The sequence below is a fragment of the Nerophis ophidion genome, linkage group LG26 (assembly GCF_033978795.1).
Source record: "Nerophis ophidion isolate RoL-2023_Sa linkage group LG26, RoL_Noph_v1.0, whole genome shotgun sequence".
NCBI lineage: Eukaryota > Metazoa > Chordata > Actinopteri > Syngnathiformes > Syngnathidae > Nerophis > Nerophis ophidion.
The window spans coordinates 13,230,965-13,257,127 of NC_084636.1; the positions used below are offsets into that span (position 1 = coordinate 13,230,965).

The 26,163-nt window shown below is 39.2% G+C and overlaps 1 protein-coding gene across 3 annotated transcripts in view; it reads right to left on the reverse strand.

Moving 5' to 3' along the window:
- The window catches only part of kita (KIT proto-oncogene, receptor tyrosine kinase a), a 228,529-nt gene that overhangs the window by 61,698 nt on the left and 140,668 nt on the right, over window positions 1-26,163 (reverse strand). For all 3 annotated transcript variants that reach the window (XM_061888897.1, XM_061888895.1, XM_061888894.1), the window contains exons 9-11: window positions 19,426-19,610; window positions 2,700-2,806; window positions 2,502-2,628 (exon numbers count right to left, since the gene is read on the reverse strand). In XM_061888897.1, the coding sequence (XP_061744881.1) occupies window positions 2,502-2,628; window positions 2,700-2,806; window positions 19,426-19,610 (419 nt within the window). The remainder of the gene's footprint in view (window positions 1-2,501; window positions 2,629-2,699; window positions 2,807-19,425; window positions 19,611-26,163) is intronic.

The following is a 26,163-nucleotide window of genomic DNA, read 5'->3' on the forward strand; positions in this document are numbered from 1 at the left end:
CACTTTCGTTCTTCAAGTCGACTCTTGGGCATTTTGTCATCTAACCTACAGATGCGCATGCATAAACTAAAAATGGTGGACGTGCGCAAGGCAGTTTGGGTAGATAATCCGCTGACGATGTTCCAATTTGGTAACGATACCAATTGTGAATATGTGGATGAAGTAGATAGGAAGGCAAGATTGTTTTGTAACTACTGTATCTGTATCTACTGCACAATACATCAAGGCCGCGGAACAGCGACACACTACGGGCTTACACACACACATCCACAAAAATATATGCCACACATACACACCCCATCCCCCCAACCCAACGCCCTCGACGCAAATCCCATAGGGGTGATGAATGGATGGTCAGCGCCTGAGAGCTGCGGCCTACCATCATGACCCCGAACTACCTTCCCTCTGTCGCTAGATATGTCGAGATGTACATTGTAATATGTATATGTGCTTTGCTATGGAGGTTTTTTCCCACTCCAGACTGGGCCCCCTTAGGAGCCCAGTCTAGATTGTATTTTTTTACTCATCCTCCCCCAGCGTTTACCTTTTTCCCATCTTTTACGGGGCGCCTTGTGGCGACCCATCAGCGTTCCTGTTCTGTAACCCTGTACACTATTTGTTTGTCAAATCTTGAACGGGTTTGTGCTGAAAACAAAGTTTCGTTGTACTTGTACAATGACAAGAAAGACCTATCTATCTATCTCTCTATCTTAACAATGCCTCCATTGTTTAAATTTGAATATGTGGGAGACTTATCCAAATCCCAAATGTGAAAAGTTGGTTTTGCATGATAGAGCCCCTTCAAGGGGGAAGTGGTCTCTGTGTTTATGTACTTAATGCATGGTCTAATAACAGCACTATCATAGACAGTCACTGAACCCCCGACCTAGAGTTCATGTCAGTGAAATGTCGACCATTTTTCCTGCCAAGAGAGCTAACAGTAGTAATCATCACTGCAGTTTACATACCACCGGATGCTAATGTTAGTATGGCTTTCTCTCTACTGCTAAATAGTGCTCACATTATTGCTGGAGATTTTAATAAAGCCAATCTGAAAACAGTACTATGAAAATTTTACCAGTATGTTAAGAGCCTGCTGACGTACTGCATAACAGTGTGGTACGCCAGCTGCACTGAAGCAGACAAACAGGCGATTCAGAGGGTCATAAAGTCTGCACAAAAAATCATCGGCTGCCCCCTGTCTTCCCTGAAGGATTTACATAACTCCAGTTGCCTCAAAAAAACAAAAAGCATCACCAAGGATAGCACACACCCTGGCTTCCACCTGTTCGACCTGCTACCATCGGGCAGGCGCTACAGGTGCATCAGAGCCAGAACAAGACAGCTTCTTTCCCAGAGCTTTCACCATGTTGAACTCTTAACTTATAATAATAATTCAGCCTTATCCTACTCTAAAACCCTGCTGTGCAATATGCCCGACACTGATTGTTATTTATTAGTCCGGTTCGCTTGTCTTGTTCTGTATATTGTGCAGTATTTTGTATCCCTATAGTGTTTTGTATATCATACAAGATTGCTTATTATTTTTATTGGATAGTAGTCTGTTTATTTCAATTGTTAGTTTTTCCTTTATTACTGTCAGGCTTGCCACTGACAGTTTGTTTGTGTTTTAGTTTTTCCTCTGTGTGTGTTTAGTATTTCCTGTTTTTAGTTCCCCTCAGCGCTCTTATTTTGTCTGTTTCCTGTTTTTTCCCCTGTGCGCTGTTTCCCCCTCAGCTGCGGCTGATTGACACCTGGCCACACCTGGAGTCAATCAGCCCGATTTCTATTTTATCTGCTTTGTTCCTCCAGTCAGTGCCGGATTATTGTCGCTCTTGTGGTTGCTACATGTCATGTATTGTCGCTCCTGTCGTGTCGTATCTTTGCAGCGAAGCGGTAAGCTATATTTTGTTAGATGTTTTTAGCTTACTGTTTTTTGTTCCCTGCTTCCAATTTGTCTTTACACAACACGTAACGACTTCTGTTCCCGGTTCTGTTTATGCTAGCCTCCATGCTAAGCCCTATTTGTTTTTGCTAGCTTCCATGCTAAGCTCCTTTTATTTTCTAGCTCCCATGCTAGCTTTCTTTGTTGGTTATCCGCCTCATGCATGCTTTTTGTTTGTTATAGTTCTATTATTTTAAATTAAATCATGTTTTCCTGCAAAATGCCTCCCTCCTTCTCTGCATCTTGGGGTTCGTCACTAACTAACTCTGACAATTACCTCTTGTGCCCATATTTGTTCCCACTACCACACCTTAAATTGGAGTCCTTAATCTGGTTGTATGCAAATATAATAACAATAAAGTCCATTCTATTCTATTCTATTTTTAACTCTCACAGCGTATGCCCACCTTTAGAGGGAATAATAATCTTTTCTTCGTATGTAGACACTTTTGTGCCACTACTTTCAGAAGTCACACCTTGCCGTTAGGGTCCGAGGCACGCGCCGCAGATCAGTGTTATAAAACACCCCTATGCCAAAAGTCTGCTGGATGCTCACCAAAACGCAGGTTGTTTCTGGGAAACTCCCACTGGTGATCGTACGGTAGCTGGGTGGGGTCAATGTAGACGTAGTTGTTCCCGTGAATTCCTTCGATCACTTTCCACTGTACCTGGTATTTTGGTTTCTGGAGCAAAGTCGAGTGGTAAACAATCAACCATGAGCATTACAAATGAAGTTAATGGCGGGAGTACTTACCTGCAGGTACTTGTAGAAGAGCATGATTAGGATCAGACAGAGGACGGATGCCGCTGATACCGAGCCAATTAGCAGTGGGGTGAACAAACCGTGGGGGATGGTTCTCTCTGCAGGGGCACAAAATCAGCCTATTAGTGGCGAGCAGAAAAGTTGGATTATAAGAAACGTGCACATTTTTTCGGATTCACTTCAAAATGGAATGGGACATTTGTTTCAAAGGATACACACATGGGCAAAACCACATCAGTAAGGACATACCTAACATTGTGGTTGTTCATTTTTAGAATACAGGCGAAAATATACTTTATTTAGGAGTTATTTACGACTGTTACTCTTATGTGATAGTGATCAGTTCTTTCTTTATTATTTTGCTAGCCAGTACAGTACAGCATTGCAAACTAGATTTACATAAAATATTTTTTTCATGATAGATGATAGGAATTTATTGGTGTATTTAAAGGCCTACTGAAATGAGATTTTCTCATTTAAACGGGGATAGCAGGTCCATTCTATGTGTCATACTTGATCATTTTGCGATATTGCCGTATTTTTGCTGAAAGGATTTAGTAGAGAACATCGACGATAAAGTTTGTAACTTTTGGTCGCTAATAAAAAAGCCTTGCCTTTACCGGAAGATGACGTCACCCGTGTGAGGGCTCCTCACATCCTCACATTGTTTATAACGTCAGCCACCAGCTGTAAGAGCAATTTGGACCGAGAAAGCGACAATTTCCCCATTAATTTGAGTAAAGATGAAAGATTCATGGATGAGGATATTGAGAGTGAAGTACTAGAAAAAATAAAATAAAATAAAATAAAATAAAAAGCTAAGGCTGTGTGAGCGTTTCAGATGTAGTTAGACACATTTACTAGGATAATTCTGGAAGATCCCTTATCTGCTTATTGTTTTAATAGTGTTTTAGTGAGATTGTAAAGACATACCTCAAAGTCGGAAGGCTGCGGTGAACATGCCAGTGTCTCAGAGAGAAGCAGAGAACGACGCATAATCCACTGATGTAAGATATATATCACAATTTTGCCATCCAAAAACATGCTGGTTGATGTAGAGAAACATGTTCGCTTGACCGCTCTGTGTTAAAGCTTCACAACAAACAAAGAAACACCGGCTGTGTCTCGGTTTGCTAAAGACAGCTGCAATACACCGCTTTCCACCTACAGAATTCTTCTTTATAGTCTCCGTTATTAATTGAACAAATTGCAAAAGATTCTGCAAACACAGATGTCCAAATTACTGTGTAATTATGCGATGAAAAGAGACGACTTTTAGCCGTAAGTGGTGCTGAGCTAATATGTCCGCTCCAAGCAATAACGTCACAAACACACATCATTCCGTGACGTTTTCAACAAGAAACTTCGTGGGAAATTTAAAATTGCAATTTAGTAAACTAAAAAGGCCGTATTGGCATGTGTTGCAATGTTAATATTTCATCATTGATATATAAACTATCAGACTGCGTGGTCGGTAGTAGTGGGTTTCAGTAGGCCTTTAATGGCACTGAATGTTCAGTTTTGCAAATAGACACAGATAAAGACGTAAATTCCATTGCCGTTTCACATTTTTCGGAGACAGGCCAAAGTGCACTTTAATCAAAGAAGGTTTTCCGTATTCTTGCAAGCATATTATTTTAGGCCTGTCTTGTTTTGCTGTAGTTTTTCACTCCAGCACGTCGCTTACCATTGCAAACTCCATCTAAGTTTCATACAAATTAAGATAGGATGTATGACATCCCATCAATATCAAATGAGACCGTTGTTCCAGCGCAAATGGAAAAAACCCACGCACAGATAAAAACTTAATCACTCAGTTTTTCCAACACAAATTATGCCTACATTAAAGAGTCTTTTAATGCCTGCTTCTATTGTACACTACTGTATACCATTGCAAACAGCAGTTACATTTAATACAAGCCTCAGAATATATTGGGGAGTAAATATTTGCACTATTTCGGCTTTAACATTGACTATGTTACTCCGAATGGAATCATTAGGGTTTTTTTCAAATGTTATATTTATATTAGAGATGTCCGATAATGGCTTTTTTTTCCCATGACCGATATTCCGATATTGTCCAACTCTTAATTACCGATTCCGATATAAACCTATACGATACATACAGTCGTGGAATTAACACATTATTACGCCTAATTTTTTTGTGATGCCTCGCAGGATGCATTAGCCAATGTAACAAAGTTTTCCAAAATAAATCAACTGAAGTTATGGAATAAAATGCCAACACTGCCATATTTGTTATTGAAGTCACAAAGTGCATTACTTTTTTTAACATGCATCAAAACAGCACGAGGAGGTTGAGGTGGGCGGGGTTTGAGTTGGGGGTGGGTTGCAGGGCTGTATAATGTAGCGTCCCGGAAGAGTTAGTGCTGCAAGGGGTTCTGGGTATTTGTTCTGTTGTGTTTATGTTGTGTTACAGTGTGGATGTTCTCCCGAAATGTGTTTCAGATTCAGATTCACATTATTTATTGTCAATTCTTAACATGCAGAAGACACATAAGAACTGAAAATTATATTTTACGGCACAGTCCCACTAAGAGCAGACGTACGTTACAGGGAGACAAGACGGGACCGCCAACGGATCAGCCATTTTTACAGAGCTCCTTAAAAAGGTGAGAAAAGGGTAACATTGGGTGAGAGGAGGGGGAGTAAAAAAATATCAGTCTAAGGCTAGACCCTCAGGAGGGGTCCAAACTAAGTCCAAGGATAAAAACCTCACATAGCATGGTACACATTTAGACATGGCATGTATATCATTTGAGGAGACTCGCTGACGCTGTATAGCGCTGCTCAGCCATCCACAGCCCCAGAGGAATTAAGCAGTGGTGAAGGCGTTGATGTCAAGGGTGGGGGTCATGTGTGTAAGTTCAGACAAAGACAAAGACAAAGACAAAGAGAGCAAGCAGGGAAGGAGGGAACGGAGAGTGTGACCGGCCTCACCAGAGGCTAGAGTCATTCTTGTTTGGTGTGGGTTCACAGTGTGGCGCATATTTGTAACAGTTTTAAAGTTGTTCATACGGCCACCCTCAGTGTGACCTGTATGGCTGTTGACCAAGTATGCGTTGCATTCACTTGTGTGTGTGAAAAGTCGTAAATACAATGTGATAGGGCCGACACGCAAAGGCAGTGCCTTTAAGGCACGCCCCCAATATTGTTGTCTGAGTGGAAATCGGGAGAATTTCAGGAGAATGGTTGCCCCGGGAGATATTCGGGAGGGGCACTGAAATTCGGGAGTCTACCGGGAAAATCGGGAGGGTTGGCAAGTATGACTAGGAGACGCAACTGCTCTGTACTTCTCCCTACATCCGTGTACCACTCCATACAGCAGCGTTTTAAAAAGTCATACATTCTACTTTTTGAAACGATACGGATAATTTCGTTTTTTATATTTTAAAGCATTTATCGGCCGATAATATCGGCAGTCCGATATTATCGGACATCTCTAATTTATAGCAATTTCTTTTATATATTATTGATACACTTGGAAATCATTTTTTAGCCAAGTTTAGTGGCGCCAGCACGAATAAGTCCTCAGGAAGTCAAGAGTGTAGGAAAACATTTTTGATTCATATTTTGTCTTCTTTATACTTAAATCTCTTAGTATTCTTCAGTCCTAAATAGGAATGCCAAACATGTAAGAGTAGAAAACACTTGACAAAGATTGTCCCATACACCATATTTTTTGGAGTATAAGTCGCACCTGCCGAAAATGCATAATAAAGAAGGAAAAAAACATATACAAGTCGCACTGGAGTATAAGTCGCATTATTGGAGGAAATTTATTTGATAAAACCCAACCCCAAGAATAGACATTTGAAAGGCAATTTAAAATAAATAAAGAATAGTGAACAACAACGTTATATGACACATAAATAACCAACTGAGAAGGTTCATGGTATGTTAACGTAACATATTATGGTAAGTCATTCAAATAACTTTAACATATAGAACAGGGGTCGGGAACCTTTTTGGCTGAGAGAGCCAAAAAGCCAAATATTTTAAAATGTATTTGTGTAAGAGCCATATAATATTTTTTTGAACACTGAACAAAACTAAACGCGTGCATTTTTAAGTAAGACCAACATTTATAGAGTATTATAGGTCTCTTATTCTTTGTAATAACATTGTTATTCTCGAGCTAACTGTGGAAGGGGCGTGGCCTGCTGGCCTGCAGCGAACTGGGGTGTGCCAGGACCGGCCTCGAAATCAGCGACAGGTGTGTAGATGGCCCACCTGGGCCTTGTTATCTAATCACCTGTCGCTCTGTTATAAGCAGCAGCCAGGAGGGGAGACGGGGTTGGAGCTGGGGCTGGAGCCAGAGCGTGAGCGAAAACGAAAGAGAAAAATACAATTGCTGAAAAGCAACTGAGAGACTTATTGAAAAACAAAACAATATTATAACCCTGAAACATGCTCTCATGTTGGTCCTTGGTGGTCTGACAAACCCCAGGAGGGCAAGCCCCACACTAACCAAGAATAAATAAATAACTTCTTACCATTAACGCAAATTCTTGAACGGGTGCGGTAGAAAACAGATGGATGGATTAAAAGTGTATGAGAATGTTTTATATTTTGAACATTATTTTTAACACTGTGATTACAAGTGGAATTATTCATTACTTATTATATTAAGCAATGTCAGCTAAGATTTATCCGAGAGCCAGATGCAGTCATCAAAAGAGCCACATCTGGCTCGCGAGCCATAGGTTCCCTACCCCTGATATAGAACATGCTATATGTTTACCAAACAATCTGTCACTTCTAATCGATAAATCCCATGAAATATATTACGTCTAGTCTCTTACGAGAATGAGCTAAATAATATTATTTGATATTTTACGGTAAAGTGTTAATAATTTCACACAAAAGTCGCTCCCGAGTATAAGTCGCACCCCTGGCCAAACTATGAAAAAAACTGTGACTTATAGTCTGAAAAATATGGCAGTATAATTCCAAAAACTAAATATGACAAATTGTATTATTTGTCTCCAAAATTAAATTAGACAGATGCATAATTATAATGTGTAACGGCTGTACGGTTCTAAATTGTATTTATAATGGTAGTCAATTGGGACTTTTATTCCTCAACATACTAAACTAGGGATGGAAATCGAAAACCGGTTCTTGTTTAGAACAGGTTTTTAATACATCAAGTCCTTGGAACGGCTTCAAAAGATTCCTCATTACAATAACGTCCGTAGTGATGTTAGACAGAAACATGTACCCCAGGCGGCTTAAACATTTCAAAGTTTGGCTGCAGTTGACAAAAAAAAAGGTGCTTATAATAATTGCAAGGTTTCTCTTTCATCAAAAGAAGAACGTATGAGAGACATGCTAAAATATTTGAACACAGCATGCAATAAAAGTTTTTTTTTTCCATCCATCCATCTTCTTCCGCTTATCCGAGGTCGGGTCGCGGGGGCAGCAGCCTAAGCAGGGTAGCCCAGACTTCCCTGTCCCCAGCCACTTCGTCCAGCTCCTTTTGGGGGATCCCGAGGCGTTCCCAGACCAGCCGTGAGACATACTCTTCTCAACGTGTCCTGGGTCTTGCCCGTGGTCTCCTACTGGTTGGACGTGCCCTAAACACCTCGTTAGGGAGGCGGTCGGGTGGCATCCTGACCAGACGCCCGTACCACCTCATCTGGCTCCTCTCGATGTGAAAGAGCAGCGGCTTTACTTTGAGCTCCTCCCGGATGGCAGAGCTTCTCACCCTATCTCTAAAGTTTGGCGGAGGAAACACATTTCGGCCGCTTGTACCCGTGATCTTATCCTTTCGGTCATGATCCAAAGCTCATGAGCTTTGGGTGTATTCGGGCTCCAGTACTCTGGAATGCCCTCTCGGTAACAGTTCGAGATGCTACCTCAGTAGAAGCATTCAAGACCCATCTTAAAACTCATTTGTATACACTACCCTTTAAATAGACCCCCATTTTAGACCAGTTGATCTGCCGTTTCTTTTCTTTTTTTCTCCTCTGCCCCCCTTTCCCTTGTGGAGGGGGGGCGGGAGGGACACAAGTCGGGTAGCCATGTGTGTAAGTTCAGACAAAGACAAAGAAAAAGAGAGCAAGCAGGGATGGAGGGAACAGAGAGTGCGAAAGGCCTCACCAGAGGCTAGAGAGTCATTCTTGTTTGGTGTGGGTTCACAGAGTGGCGCATATTTGTAACAGTTTTAAAGTTGTTCATACGGCCGCCCTCAGTGTGACCTGTATGGCTGTTGACCAAGTATGCGTTGCATTCACTTGTGTGTGTGAAAAGCCGTAAATACAATGTGATAGGGCCGACACGCAAGGGCAGTGCCTTTAAGGCACGCCCCCAATATTGTTGTCTGAGTGGAAATCGGTAGAAATTCGGGAGAATGGTCGCCCTGGGAGATTTTCGGGAGGGGCACTGGATGGACCGCTTGCCTATGCATCGGTTGGGGACATCTCTGCGCTGCTGATTTGTCTCCGTTTGGGATGGTCTCCTGCTGGCCCCACTATGGACGGAACTCTCGCTACCATATTGGATCCACTATGGACTGGACTCTCACTGATATATTGGATCCACTATGGACTGGACTTTCATGTTAAACCTGCTCAACATCCATTGCTTTTGCTGTGGGGCTTGCCCACATTTGCGGTCCTCTCCATGTTTTCTCATAGTCACTGTCAACGACGTCCCGCTGGGGTGAGTTTTTCCTTGCCCTTATGTGGGCTCTGTACCGCGGATGTCGTTGTGGCTTGTGCAGCCCTTTGAGACACTTGTGATTTAGGGCTATATAAATAAACATTGATTGATTGATTATTCTCTGAGTTTAATCGCCTTTTTCAAGCCCTTAATATGCACGAAAACTCCCCGAATTTTGAGGCGGGGGATTAGTTAGCTGCTATCTCACTAGAGAGGACGCTACATTGCGTTGAGTACACAGCCGTTCGCTTGTCGCTGTCAAATTTGCGTGATGCAGCAAGAATGTGTCATCAGCATGCATTATGGCAGTATGACGAGAGTATTAAAATCTCAATCGTTGGCCAAATGTATATAAGTTATCGTATTTCCTTGAATTGCCGCAGGAGCGCTAATTAATTTAAAACCTCTTCTCACTCCTGCGCTTACCAAAGGAATGCGGTAAAAGTAAGCATGCGCTAATTATTTTAAAACCTCTTCTCACTTCGGCACTTACCAAAGGCATGCAGTAAAAAATTGAGTGTAATGTAAGCTTGGACCTAAAATCCTACTGAATAGCTCTTATTCTTCTTCCACTTTATGCGATTTCAAATTACCGGTATTGAAATCAGCCTCCTCCATTTTGAAAATGATGACAGGGGAAGTGTCACTCGTGACGTCACGAGTTTGACCAAGCGGTAATACTAAGCATGCGCTAATTATTTTGGGAAGCGAGTTTGACCCGGCAGCAATTCAAGGCAGGCGCATACTATATGTTAAAGGAAATACGATATATATCATCAAACATCGATATCGCGCAACTCTAATGTATGACTTATTCCACGCAATTTGTTCGAAATTTAAATATGGGCATTCATTGAGTTGAAAAATAACTTCACGTGTTAACCTTTTTTGGATTGACGCTGATTGAAATATTTTTGAGCAAAAAAAAAAAATGAAAAAAATTCCATCCATCCATTTTTCTACCACTTTGTCCTTTTCGGGGTCGCTGGAGCCAATCTCAGCTGCATTTCAGGCGGAAGGCTGTGTACAGCCTGGACAAGTCTCCACCTCATCACAGGGCCAACACAGATAGACAGACAACATTGAAGTGAAGTGAATTATATTTATATAGCGCTTTTCTCTAGTGACTCAAAACGCTTTTACATAGTGAAACCCAATATCTAAGTTACATTTAAACCAGTGTGGTTGGCACTGGGAGCAGGTGGGTAAAGTGCCTTGCCCAAGGACACAACGGCAGTGACTAGGATGGCGGAAGCGGGAATCGAACCTGCAACCCTCAAGTTGCTGGCACGGCCACTCTACCAACCGAACTATGCCGCCATTCACACTCACATTCCCACACTTGGGCCAATTTGGTGTTTCCAATCAACCTCTCCCCAGGTGCATGTTTTTGGAGACCAGGTGGGGACGGCGTGGCGGGGGTTGGGAGAGTGGCCGTGCCAGCAACCTGGGGGTTCCTGGTTCAAACCCCACCTTCTACCAACCTAGTCACATTCGTTGTGTCCTTGAGCAAGACACTTCACCCTTGCTCCTGATGGGTCGTGGTTAGCGCCTTGCATGGCATCAAGTGTGTGAATGTGGGTGAGATTGGGTGAAAATAGAAAAAAAAAAAATTGCAATCCAAAATTTTTGTGTACACAACACAACTCCCTGATTCTTCCTGGTGGAACTTAGGCACAAAATGGCGGCACCAAAGCGTCCTTATAAAATGCCCAAGCCACTTTACAACTGTTATTATTATGAGACTGATGTATAACACATGTTTATACAACTTTTTCTGTGTGTAATAATCCATCCATCCATCTTCTACCGGGCTTAGTCACGGGGGCAGCAGCCAAATTCTTTATTATTATTATACTGCCGCCTTTTTGAGCTGTAATTTGACCCCCTTAAAATGCTTCAAAACTCACCAAACTAGACACACATCAGGACTGGCGAAAATTGCAATCTAATAAAAAACCAAACCCCAAAACTTAAAATTGCGCTCTAGCGCCCCTTAGGAATAAACACAGACAAAACTGCTCCTAGGAAGAAAACAGACAAAACTGCTTGTAACTTCCAGTAAGAATGTCGTAGAGCAGGGGCGCTCACACTTTTTCTGCAGGTGAGCTACTTTTCAATTGACCAAGTCGAGGAGATCTACCTCATTCCTATTTATAATTTATATTTATTTATTTATGAAAGAGACATTTTTGTTAACAAGTTAATGGTGTTTAATGATAATACAAGCATGTAAACACATAGATTCCTTTCTTTCATGAAGACAAGAATATAAGTTGGTGTATTTGTCCAGGGTGTACCCCGCCTTCCGCTTGATTGTAGCTGAGATAGGCGCCAGCGCCCCCCGCGATCCTAAAAGGGAATAAGCGGTAGAAAATGGATGGATGGATGGACTTGCATTGATTGGATTTAGACAGTGGTGCTGATAACGTCCGCATTTTCAAATGGAGGAAAAAAAAAGTCCTCCTTTCTGTCCAATACCACATGAAAGTGGTTGGATTTGGCATTTCATTTGTCCAACTTGCATACTCGTTTTTAAACACTTTGTTATGAGAGTAGCATATGTGTGTGGCCCTTTAATGTCCGGCAGCAGGTGAGTGACGTCAGTGAGTGTGCGGGTGGGCAAGCAAGTGAGAAAGCGGTCGCTGAGGGCGGGGGAGAAATACATTGGCATCAAACTCCGTAGCTTGCTAGCTTGTGCACGCAAGCTTTCTGAGACTCTTATTTTGTTAGCACAGGCAGGATGAAACAGGTCTTTTATGGTGAAAACAGGAACTGTGCAGTCGGTCTTTAGATTTTTGAGAGTAGGTACGGAGTCTCTAGAAATAAAATGTGTTTCTCTGTGTCCGCCCTGTTAGTGATTTTTTTCTTAAATATGAGCTTGTAGCATCCAGCATCATCTCACAAGATCCTCGGGTGCCGAGAATGTCAAACAACTGACGAAAGGGAAGTCTTGGTATGATTGATGATTGCTCATTTTTATGTATATTTTTTAATGCCTGGCTTGAGATCGACTGACACACCCTCCGAGATCGACCAGTCGATCGCGATCGACGTAATGCCCACCCCTGTCGTAGAGACATGAAACAAAAACCTCTATGTAGGTCTCACTTAGACCTACATTTTAATAATTGACATCCTTCACCAAAAATCAACAGGAAGTTGGCAATTATTCCATCCATTTTCTACCGCTTATTCCCTTTTGGGGTCCCGGAGGGCGCTGGCGCCTATCTCAGCTACAATCGGGCGGAAGGCGGAGTACACCCTGGACAAGTCGCCATCTTATCGCAGGGCCAACACAGATAGACAGACAACATTCACACTCACATTCACACACTAGGGCCAATTTAGTGTTGCCAATCAACCTATCCCCAGGTGCATGTCTTTCGAAGTGGGAGGAAGCCGGAGTACCCGGAGGGAACCCACGCATTCACGGGGAGAACATGCAAACTCCACACAGAAAGATCCCGAGCTTGGGATTGAACCCAGGATCTTCGTATTGTGAGGCAGATGCACTAACCCCTCTGCCACCGTGAAGCCCAGTTGGCAATTACCCCTTCAAAACAAAAATTTGTAAAAACCCGTCACCTTTTTTCAAACATTATCTCCTCTGAGCGTGTTTGTTGTGTCGGCTTCAAACTCGCACAGGAAAGAGATTGAACCCTTCTGATTAAATGTTGCTCAAAGAGATTTTCTAACTGCTACGGTATCGATTTTACGAGCCTGCCGTCTCAAGATGGCCGCTTAAAAGCAGGAAGCACCAGTGTGACCTCACAATGCAGAGAAGGTAGGTACTGTGCGGGTAAACATATGTTAACTGGTTGATAGAAGGATGCACCACTTTTACTCCAGGATACAGAGAGGGTAGGTAATGTGCAGAAAAATATATGTTGTCTGGGTGATGGCAGAAGGCACCAGCATGTATGGGTGACAGACAGAAGCACCAATGTGACCCCAGGATAAATGGGTTGTACTTGTATAGCGCTTTTCTACCTTCAAGGTACTCAAAGCGCTTTGACACTACTTCCACATTTACCCATTCACACACACATTCACACACTGATGGAGGGAGCTGCCATGCAAGGCGCCAACCAGCACCCATCAGGAGCAAGGGTGAAGTGTCTTGCTCAGGACACAACGGACGTGACGAGGTTGGTACTAGGTGGGAATTGAACCAGGGACGCTTGGGTTGCGCACGGCCACTCTCCCCACTGCGCCACGCCGTCCCTGAGGATGCAGGGAAGGTAAGTAATGTGAAGGTAAATATATGTTGAATGGGTAAAGGCAGGAAACACCAGCAAAAGTCGGTCCCGTCCATCGCTGCTTGCAGCTTTAATTCTTTATTATTATTATACCGCCGCCTCTTTGAGCTGTAATTTGACCCCCTTAACATGCTTCAAAACTCACCACATTTGACACACATATCAGGACTGGCAAAAATTGCGATCTAATCAAAAAACTAAACCCCAAAATGCAAAATTGCGCTCTAGCGCCCCCTAGGAAGAAAACACAGACAAAACTGTCTTTAACTTCCAGTAGGAATGTCGTAGAAGCATGAAACAAAAAGCTCTATGTAGGTCTCAGTTAGACCTATATTTCATACAGTGACACCCCCAGGCTAAAATAGACAGTAATTTTGCATTTTCCCCTTCAATACAAAAGGATAAAAAATGTATTTTGTATCAAATTATGCATGCAACAGAGGCTTAAAATATGACTTCTTTAAAGTTTTGTCAAGTATAAAATAACAAGTGTTGCTGTTTTTGAACAACACCTTTGAAAGACACAACATTCTAGAACACATTTTTTTCTTGAACATTTTTCAAAAATATGTTTTCACGACAGTGTGTTCTTCTGTTTTTCCAGCTGTGGTGAGTCATTGTCTGCATGTGTGTACATGTAGCGTTGAGTTCCTTTGTGTCTGGCCTTATTGTTTGCTCCTCTGTCCAGCGGGCTTTAATAAGCTCTTTAGAGATAAGAAGCTTTCTCTCCACTTCAAATCTAAGAATGCAGAGTCTGCAAGAACAAATCCCCCAGTAAACCTGTCAGTGAGTTCTAAAGCCCTGCGTGTTCTCCGCCTGTTGGAGCTCACTGACACCTCCGAGCCTCCTCCAAAAAGGCCCCCGGGGCAGCAATCGGGACACTTCCCCGCCTCGCTCACCCACACTCTTGAGAGCGTGGGTGGCTCTCTCTCAAATCCCAACCAGTCACGCCATGCTGCCTTTTTGGGGGACATTGTTTGGCAGATGGGGAAGCCGTTATGACACGGCAGATTTGGATTCCCAAAGTAAACAATGTACTCAAGCTGTGCATCTTATCAGAGCCTATCATGTCACAGGAACGTGTCAGAGTGTTTATGGCAGACGGTTCAGCTTTGCCAAAATCGTGTTTAGTCAATATTTGGAGTTGGGACAGATTGCCTTGCCGGATCTCATTTTCAAATATGTGATTATTGAAGTCAGATGAATTTACACTGTACTTTAATCAGAGGAAAATACACAAAATCTTTATTGCCTTTATAATGTATCTTTTGGAGCAACTCAAAACTAAAATGACCAAACTTTAACATTTCACCTGGAACCATATTTGGTAACTTACTGTGTTCAAAACTGATAAAATCTGTGTTGAAAAAAAATGTTGTTGAACATTAAGCGTTTGTCTACAGTACACTTAGAACAGTAATAAATATAATGTAAATTAATTTCAGGATTATGTGCAAATTAAAGGCCTACGCAGTCTGATAGTTTATATATCAATGATTAAATATTAACATTGCAACACATGCCAATACGGCCTTTTTAGTTTATTAAATTACAATTTTAAATTTCCCGGGAGTTTCGTCTTGAAAACGTCATGTAATAATGACGTGTCCGCAAGACGTCACAGGTTTTAAGGAAGTATAAGCGCTGCACACACACACAGCTAAAAGTCGTCTACTTTAACGGCATAATTACACAGTATTTTGGAGATCTGTGTTGCTGAATCTTTTGCAATTTGTTCAATTAATAATGGAGAAGTCAAAGTAGAAAGATGGAGTTGGGAAGCTTTAGCCTTTAGCCACACAAACACACGGTGTTTCCTTGTTGAAAATTCCCGGAGGTGAAGCTTTACTATGGATCAGAGCGGTCAAGCGAACATGGTTCCCGACCACTTGTCAACCGGCAGGTTTCGGTGAGAAAATTGTGGTAAAAAGTCGCCTCTTACCGGATGTCTGCGGAGCTTGCGCCGTCCATGCAGCTGCCGTCGACTTCCCTCAGACACTGGCGTCAACATACCCTTGGACACACCCCTCCGACTATCAGGTACTATTTAACTCACTAAAACACTAGCAACACAATAGAACGATAAGGGATTTCCCAGAATGATCCCAGTAAATGTGTCTAAAAACATCTGAATCGCTCCCAATGCAATTGCCTTCTTTTTCTTTTTTTCCTTTTTTTTTTCATTATTATTTTTTTCTAGTCCTTTGCTATCAATATCCTCAGCCACAAATCATTCATCCTCGCTCAAATTAATGGGGAAATTGTCGTTTTCTCGGTCCGAATCGCTCTTGCTGCTGGAGGTTCACATTAGAAACAATGTGAGGATGTGAGGAGCCATCACAGCAATGACGTCATCGTCTGCGACTTCCGGTACAGGCAAGGCTTTTTTATTAGGGACCAAAAGTTGCGAACTTTATCGTTGATGTTCTCTACTAAATCCTTTCAGCTAAAATATGGCAATATCGCGAAATGATCAAGTATGACACATAGAATGGACCTGCTATCCCCGTTTAAATGAGAAAATCTCATTTCAGTAGGCCTTTAAAACAATGTTTGACATACACTATATTGCCAAAAGTATTCGGCCACCTGCCTTGACTCACATACGAACTTGAAGTGCCATCCCATTCCTAACCCATCGGGTTCAATATGATATCGGTGCACCTTTTGCAGCTATTACAGCTTCAACTCTTTTGGAAAGGCTGTCCACAAGGTTGCGGAGTCTGTTTATAAGAATTTTCCACCATTCTTCCAAAAGCACATTGGTGAAGTCACACACTGATGTTGGTCAAGAAGGCCTGGCTCTCAGTCTCCGTTCTAATTCCTCCCAAATGTGTTCTATTAGGTTCAGGTCAGGACTCTGTGCAGGCCAGTCAAGTTCATCCACACCAGACTCTGTCATCCATGTCTTTATGGACCTTGCTTTGTGCACTGGTGCACAGTCATGTTGGTGATGTATGGTTTGAATTCCATGAAGCTCTCTGCGTACTGTGCATGGGCTAATTGGAAGGTCACATGACGTTTGGAGCTCTGTAACAACTATGCGCTTCAGCGTCCGCTGACCCTTCTCTGTCAGTTTATGTAGCCTACCACTACATGGCTTAGTTGCTGTTGTTCCCAAATTCTTCCATTTTCTTATAATAAAGCAGACAGTTGACTTTGGAGAAAAAGTCTCCATGCCTAAGTGCTTGATTTTATACACCTGTGGCCGGTCCAAATGATTAGGACACCTGATTCGGATAATTTGGAAGGGTGGCCAAATGCTTTTGGCAATAGAGTGTATTTGAGTTTGGCCCTTTTAGAAACAACAAATATTTTTTTAAGGAAAAGTTAATCATTACTATGATATATTTTACATATATTTTTATGCCATTAAACGAAACACAAAATATTGTTTAGGTTATTAATAGCATATTTGAAAATAAATACATAACGATAACTTCAAAAACAGTTTGGTACTTCCATTTTTTTATGATTAAATTGTAGAAAAATTATACGAAAAATAATATATACATTGTAAGAGTAAGATAAGATTACACACATTTTATTCCAAATGATAGGGATTTAATAACTTATTTACTATGATATGATTATTATTACATTTAATAATCCATTTTAAATGTCTACATTTCATTATTTTTGTATTGTTTTAAATATTTTCAAGTCACATTTTTTTTCCAAAATTATAAGGATTTAAAACATATTTAATAGCATTAAAATGCAACAGGAAGTGAAAAATAATAATAATTCAAAAAAATAAAAATAAATATATATATATATAATTAAATTTTATATATATATATATATATATATATATATATATATATATATATATATATATACATACATACATATATATATATATATATATATATATATATATACAGACATACATACATATATATATATATATATATATATATATATATACATACATACATATATATATATATATATATACACATACATATATACATACATACATATATATATATATATATATACACATACATACATATATATATATATATATATATATATATATATAATATAATATATTATTAAAATGATTGGGATTGTTTTTTACTTTTACTTTATGGAAAAAAAAGATTCCCTAATATATTATTATTACATTTAATACTCCATTTTAAATGTTTATATTTCATTATTTTAGTCTTGTTTTAAATATTTTTAAGTCACTTTTTTTCCAAAATTATAGGGATTTAAACATATTAAATAACATTAAAATGTAAGGAAAAGTGAAAAATAAAAAATATATAAGAAAATTACATATTATATCATATAAATTATTAAAATGATTGGGATTGTTTTTCATGATGCCATTATTGTATAGAAGAAAAAAAACGATATTAAACATATTAAATAACATTAAAATGTAAGGAAAAGTGAAAAATAAAAAATATATAATTAAGTTACATATATCATATAAATTATTAAAATGATTGGGATTATTTTTCATGATGCCATTATTGTATGGAAGAAAAAAAAACGATATTGTAATATATAATTATTACATTTAATAATCCTTTTTAAATGTCTATATTTCATTATTTTTGATTTGTTTTAAATATTTTTAAGTTACATTTTTTTATAAAATTGTAGGGATTTAAAAACGTATTAAATACAATTAAGTTGTAAGGAAAAGTGAAAAATAAAAAATACATAATTAAATGACATATTATATCATATAAATTATTAAAATGATTGGGATTGTTTTTCATGATGCCATTAGTGTATGGAAAAAAACGACATTTTAATATACTATTATTACATTTAACAATCCTTTTTAAATATCTATATTTCATTATTTTTGTTTTGTTTTAAATAGTTTTAAGTCACATTTATTTCTAAAATGATAGGGATTTAAAAACATACTAAATACAATTAAAATGTAAGGAAAAGTGGAAAATAAAAAAATATATACTTAAATTACATATTATATCATCTAAATTACTAAAATGATTGGGATTGTTTTTCATAATGCCATTACTTTATGGGAAAAAATATTCCCTAATATATTATTAATACATTTAATAATCCATTTTAAATGTTTATATTTCATTATTGTTGTCTTGTTTTAAATATTTTTAAGTAACATTTTTTCCAAAATTATAGGGATTTAAAAACATATTAAATAACATTAAAATGTAAGGAAAAGTGATAAATAAAAGATATATAATTAAATTACATATTATATCATATAAATTATTAAAATGATTGGGATTGTTTTTCATGATGCCATTGCTGTATGGAGAAAAAAACAATATTCTAATATATTATTATTACATTTAATAATCCATTTTAAATGTCTATATTTCATTATTTTTGTTTTGTTTTAAATATTTTTAAGTTACATTTTTTTCTAAGATGATAGGGATTTAAAGACATATCTAATAACATTAAAATGTAAGGAAAAGCGAAAAATGTAAAATAAATAATATACAATTAAAATAAATATATATATATATATATACAATTAAATGATACATACTATATAATATACATTATTAAAAATTATGGGGATTGTTTTTCACGATGCCATTACTGTATGGAAAAAATATTCTAATATATTATTAATACATTTAATAATCAATTTTAAATGTCTATAGTTCATAGTTTTTTATTGTTTTGAATATTTTTAGGTCACAAAAGTGATATTGAATATATTTTTTATTTTTTCAATGCGATGACTCCACTTGCAAGGCAGGTGTAACTTTGCACGTGTTGTGTTTGTGTCGCTGGCTTACCGCTGATGGAGAAGAGCGTGTAGGCCTGCTCCCCCTCAACTGTAGCCACACACTCCAAAGTATTGAACCGTCCCCGGCTGACATTCACCCGACTCTCCACCTCCGTCTTGCCAAACGCAGGACTGAACAGTGTGATGGTAATGATGTTCTGCTCCTCCTGGGTGGCATTCACCTGCTGGGAGCACCTGGAACAAATCAATCAATCAAACAAAGTCTATTTATATAGCCCTAAATCACGAGTGTCTCAAAGGGCTGCACAAGCCACAACGACATCAGACCCCACATCAGGGAAAGAAAAAACTCAACCTAATGGGATTAAAATGAGAAACCTTGGAGGGGGCCGCAGATGTTGGCACCCCCCAACCCCCGTGGGCGACCGGTGCAATGGACGTAACAAAGGGGGTGAAGGGCAACTATGGAGGATTATTTCAACATTGTTGATACAATAAAATCCGGCAGAGTCAGCAAACTAGTCATTAGTCGTTTTGGTTGAGACACAAGCGAGACATGCTGACTTTAGACTTTCATGAGACAGACAATGATTTGTTGTTATTTTGGTCTGGCACTTTTGTGGGCAACCTTCTGTGGGTCCTAATGTTAACAACTCACAGAAAGAAGAACAAATCAGTGTTAAAAAGTAATTATCAGTAATAAGAAATATTTTTTAAGAGGTAAGCAAGTCCTTTTCTTTCTTGTTCTGTTGCTGTGATGCTGATTGAGCTAATACTACATTTACTTGAGTGTTTCTTATAAAACAACAACTCTGCTAATTCAGCTAATGCTAAGTTTGTGGTAATGTGCTATGATGCTAGCCCAGCTAATTATATATGATTTCAGCTTGTATTATATTAAGGAATTCATTTTTAACTGTACACATTTTTAATGGTACAAACCCCATTTCCATATGAGTTGGGAAATTGTGTTAGATGTAAATATAAATGGAATACAATGATTTGCAAATCCTTTTCAACCTATATTCAGTTGAATGCACTACAAAGACAAGATATTTGATGTTCAAACTCATAAACTTTATTTTTTTTTTGCAAATAATAATTAACTTAGAATTTCATGGCTGCAACATGTGCCAATGTAGTTGGGAGAGGGCATGTTCACCACTGTGTTACATCACATTTTCTTTTAACAACACTCAATAAACGTTTGGGAACTGAGGAAACTAATTGTTGAAGCTTTGAACGTGGAATTCTTTCTCATTCTTCTTTTATGTAGAGCTTTAGTGTTGTTCAACAGTCCGGGGTCTCCGCTGTCGTATTTTACGCTTCATAATGCGCCACACATTTTCAATGGGAGACAGGTCTGGACGGCAGGCGGGCCAGGAAAGTACCCGCACTCTTTTACTACGAGCCACGCTGTTGTAACACGTGGCTTGGCATTGTCTTGCTGAAATAAGCAGGGGCGGTCCATGATAAAGTTTCTTGGATGACAACATATGTTGCTCCAAAACCTGTATGGACCATTCAGCATTAATGGTGCCTTCACAGATGTGTAAGTTACCCATGCCTTAGGCACTAATACACCCCCATACCATCACAGATGCTGGCTTTTGAACTTTGCGCCTATAACAATCCAGATGGTTATTTTCCTCTTTGTTCCAGAGGACACCACGTCCACAGTTTCCAAATATAATTTAAATGTGGACTCGTCAGACCACAGAACACTTTTCCACTTTGCATCAGTCCATCTTAGATGAGCTCAGGCCCAGCGAAGCCAGCGGCGTTCCTTGGTGTTGTTGATAAATGGGTTTTGCTTTGCATAGCATAGTTTTAACTTGCACTTACAGATGTAGCAACCAACTGTAGCTACTGACAGTGGTTTTATGAAGTGTTCCTGAGCCCATGTGCTGATATCCTTTACACACTGATGTCGGTTTTTGATGCAGTACCGCCTGAGGGATCAAAGGTCCGTAATATCATCGTTTACGTGCAGTGATTTCTCCAGATTCTCTGAACCTTTTGATGATTTTATGGACCGTAGATGGTAAAACCCCTAAATTCCTTGCAATAGCTCGTTGAGAAATGTTTTTCTTGAACTGTTCGACAATTTTCTTACAAATTGGTGACCTTCGCCCCATCCTTGTTTGTGAATTACTTAGCATTTCATGGAAGCTGTTTTTATACCCAATCATGGGACCCACCTGTTCCCAATTAGCCTGCACACCCGTGGGATGTTCCAAATAAGTGTTTGATGAGTATTTCTCAACTTCATCAGTATTTATTGCCACTTTTCCCAACTTCTTTGTCACGTGTTGCTGGCATCAAATCCTAAAGTTAATGATTATTGGGAAAAAAAAAATGTTTATCAGTTTGAACATCAAATATGTTGTCTTTGTAGCATATTCAACTGAATATGGGTTGAAAATGATTTGCAAATCATTGTTTTCCGTTTATATTTACATCTAACACAATTTCCCAACTCATATGGAAACAGGGTTTGTAAATGAGCTGCCTTTATACAGTATTTTTTTGTAGTATATGTCTTCCATAACATAACTGTGATGGTAATTGGTGTAAGGCTTTATGCTGTGTTTAATAGTATAAACCAGGGGTGTCAAACTCTTTTAAATCGGAGGCCCCATGGAGAAAAATCTACTTTCAAGTGGGCCGGACCGGTAAAATTACGGCACGATAACTTAAAAAAAAGAAAACTTCAGATTTGTTTAAAAATAGAACAAGCACATTCTGAAACTGTACAAATCATGTTTTTTTTTACACTTGCATGTTGCGGTTTATAGTATTCTGCCTTTTTTTGTTGTTATTTATACTTTCTGAATAAATTATGTGATAATGTTCATTAGTCAACTCATTGGTGTTCATTTTCAATCTATCAAGATAAATAAATAATATACAAATCAAATTACAGGATGTTAATTGTGTAGTTTGCTCATTTTCCTCGACTGGTGCACTAACATGTGGTTTACTAGTATTTTTACATATGTAATATAAAGATACTAAGAATTGCTATTGCGACATCTAGTGGACACATATTGAACAGCAGTTTCTTTCATTAAAAAATTTCGGCTCATTTTTATACTGGGCAAACTCATCCCGCGGGCCGGATAAGACCTGTTCGCGGGCCTTACGTTTGACACCCCTGGTATAAACCATATACTGTACACCAGGGGGGGCCATTTGCAGCCCGCAGGTAATTTTTTGACGGCCCCACGGCACATTTTAAAAATACGATTTAAAAATGTTTAAAATGTAAAAAGTGATATAAAACAGAAAACGGGTGAAATGTAACAAGAAAATGTTGCAATGTTCACTCTAATAACACAAAGTTGCCATGCAGGCTGTTTCTTTAATAATAATAATGAACCAAAATCAATGTCATTATGAATTATTGACCTATTCAAGGCTCCAATTACGTTACGTTAAATTTTCCCCTTTGAGATATTTTGGGGGGAAAATGTTGCATATTTTGTGTTTGCCATATAAAAAACTTAGCTGTCTTTTTAAAGAAAGGCCTAAAATTAACAAACAAAAAACATAAACAACAATAAAACTTATAATTGACGGATAGATCTGAAGTTGATCTCGAGATTATTGTGTTAAAAGTAAACTGTAAAAAAAATGTGTAATTTATTTTCTAACACTCTAATGAGTAGGACCCTTTTGCATCCCCAATAATGTTAGTGGGATTTGTTTTTTAATGTCATTGCTAAAAAAAAAATTATTAATTAAAATCAATGGTGTTATGAGTTATTGACCTTTTTAATGCTCCAATTATTATATAATTTCAAATATTTAAAAAAAAATATTTGGTGAAAATATTGCATATTTTGTTTTTCCATAAAAAAAATGTTTTTTTTTGTGACAAAAAGAACATACAACTTAAATCTTTAAAATCATTATATTGACAGATGGACTTATCTTGATCTAGAGATTTAAAACTTGAATAATAATAAAAAATAATAATACTGCATAATGACACATTTTTAATATTTTTTGACCAAAACCCTTTGGAGTTTCTGGGATCAAACCTGAGTGGAGGCCGAAATGTATATTTTTTATGCACATATCGTATTGTTTTTTAAAATACAAAATATCAAAATGGCCCCTGCATGCTTAGATTTTTCAGTGAGCGGCCCTCAGTGGATAAAGTTTGGCCACCCCTGCTGCATACAAACAAAAATATGAACGAATATATGAATTTAAATTTTCAAAGTAGCCTTTTTGACATAGTAAAAATGATAACATGGGGGACAAATACACCGATTAAACCATGAGCCAAGGAAGAAGGTGTTATATCATAGGTGTCAAACTCTGGCCCACGGGCCAAATTTGGCCCGCCGTGTAATTTTATTTGGCCCTTGAGGTAATAATAAATTAACATTAGAGCTGGGTATTATACAGTGGCGGTGTATCACCGTATTCAACGCTAATTTTCATACTTGCCAACCCTCCCGATTTTTCCAGGAGAATCCCGAATTTCAGTGCCCCCCCCCCGAAAATCTCCCGGGGCAACCATTCTCCCGAATTTCCACCCGGACAACAATATTGGGGGCGTGCCTTAAAAGGTACTGCTTTTAGCATCCACTTCTGCAACCTGCCGTCACGTCCGCTTTTCCTCTATACAAACAGCGTGTCGGCCCAGTCACGTAATATATGCGGCTTCTACACACACACAAGTGAATGCAAGGCATACTTGGTCAACAGCCATACAGGTCACACTGAGGGTGGCCGTATAAATAACTTTAACACTGTTACACCATACTGTTAATCCACACCAAAAAAGAATGACAAACACATTTCGGGAGAACATCCGCACCGTAACACAACAGAACAAATACCCAGAACCCCTTGCAGCACTAACTCTTCCGGAACGCTACAATATACACCCCCGCTACCAACAAAACTCGATTTTGCATGTCACTATAAAGTTATATAAGCCTTGCTTGTTCAATATTCAATGCAAAACTTGTTTGGGTCCCTATTAAAATGTTCAACTTTGGCCCGCGGCTTTGTTCAGTTTAGAATTTTGGCCCACTCTGTATTTGAGTTTGACACCCCTGTGTTATATTCTTGGTGAGAATCCAGATAAAAGCACAGGGATACAGGGATTTACTTCGGGTGCTGGTGCAGAACTGTGCTTGCACAATGTTTTTTTCTTTAGCAGAGAAAGTGTCATTTCCTGTTATTCACATTTTTCACATATTCATACACCGACATATGTTAAAGTTAAGCATTACAATGAGGCAAGTTTGAAGTTTTCCAGTGGTTTGAAACTTGTTGTAAAATGAGCATCAAGCTCCATATTTGACACCACAATGCCTATTTGGCTGCGGTCAAGCGGGTGAGTCCAAGTCACGGCGCTCAGCGAGTACTTGCCAACTGAATAACAACAGCTTGACAAAAGCAAGGCGTGCAGCACTGTAACGCACTACATAAAATGACAGCATCTTTTATTTCCACTATATTTTTCATTGATATGTAATTGTTTGTGAACGTCCGGGGCGGTAGAACAATGTGACTTCTCCCAGGATAAGCCAGGTTCGTCAAATCCTGCAATCCGGCATTCTGCTGTCATCATCATTCCTGGCGGACCGGCACGCCTCCGGTGTGCCAATAACACAACTAATAATTAAAATGTTGCAACTTCATGGATTTATTTCTTGTTATTTCATGTACTGTATGCTTTGTACAAAACCCAAAACCAGTGAATTTGCACGTTCTCTAAACGTTGAATAAAAACAGAATACAATGATTGGCAAATCCTTGTCAACCTATATTCAATTGCAACTGCAACAGGTTACAAAAAAAACTGGCACAAGTGGCAAAAAAGGCTGGAGAAAATGTAGGCATGCTCATCAAACACTTATTTGGAACGTCCCACAGGTGAACGGGCTAATTGGGAACAGGTGGGCGCCACGATTGGGTATAGAAGCGGCTTCCATGAAAGAATGGGGTGAGGGTCGCCACTTTGTGAAAAAATGCGTGAGCAAATTGTCGAACAGTTTAAGAACAACATTTCTCAACCAGAATTTGGAAGGAATGTCACCATCTACGTTGCGTAAAATCGTCAAAAGGTTCAGAGAATCTGGAGAAATCACTGCACATAAGCAGCAGGGCTGATTATCAACATGACCTTCGATCTCTCGGGCGGTACTGCATAAAAAAAGCAACATCAGTGTGTAAAAGATATCACAACACAGGCTCAGGAACACTTCAGAAAACCACTGTCAGTAACTACAGTTGGTCGCTACATCTGTAAGTGGAAGTTAAAACTGTACTATGCAAAGCGAAAGCCATTTATCAACAACACCCAGAAACGCCGCCAGCTTTGCTGGGCCTGAGCTCATCTAAGATGGACTGATGCAAAGTGGAAAAGTGTTCTGTTGTCGGACAAGTCAACATTTCAAATTCTTTTTGGAAATTGTGGACGTTGTGTCCTTCGGCCCAAAGAGGAAAATAACCATCTGGACTGTTATAGGCGCAGATTTCAAAAGCCAGCATCTGTGAGGGTGTGGGGGTGTATTTGTGTCCAAGGCCTGGGTAACTTACACTTCCGTGAAGGCACCATTAATGCTGAAAGGTTTTGGAGCAACATATCAAGCAACGTCTTTTTCATGGACGCCCCTGCTTATTTCAACAAGACAATGCCACGCCACATTCTGCGTGGCTTCATAGTAAAGGAGTGCAGGTACTAGACTGGCCTACCTGTAGTCCAGACCTGTCTCCCATTGAAATTGTGTGGCACAATATGAAGCCTAAAATACGGAGA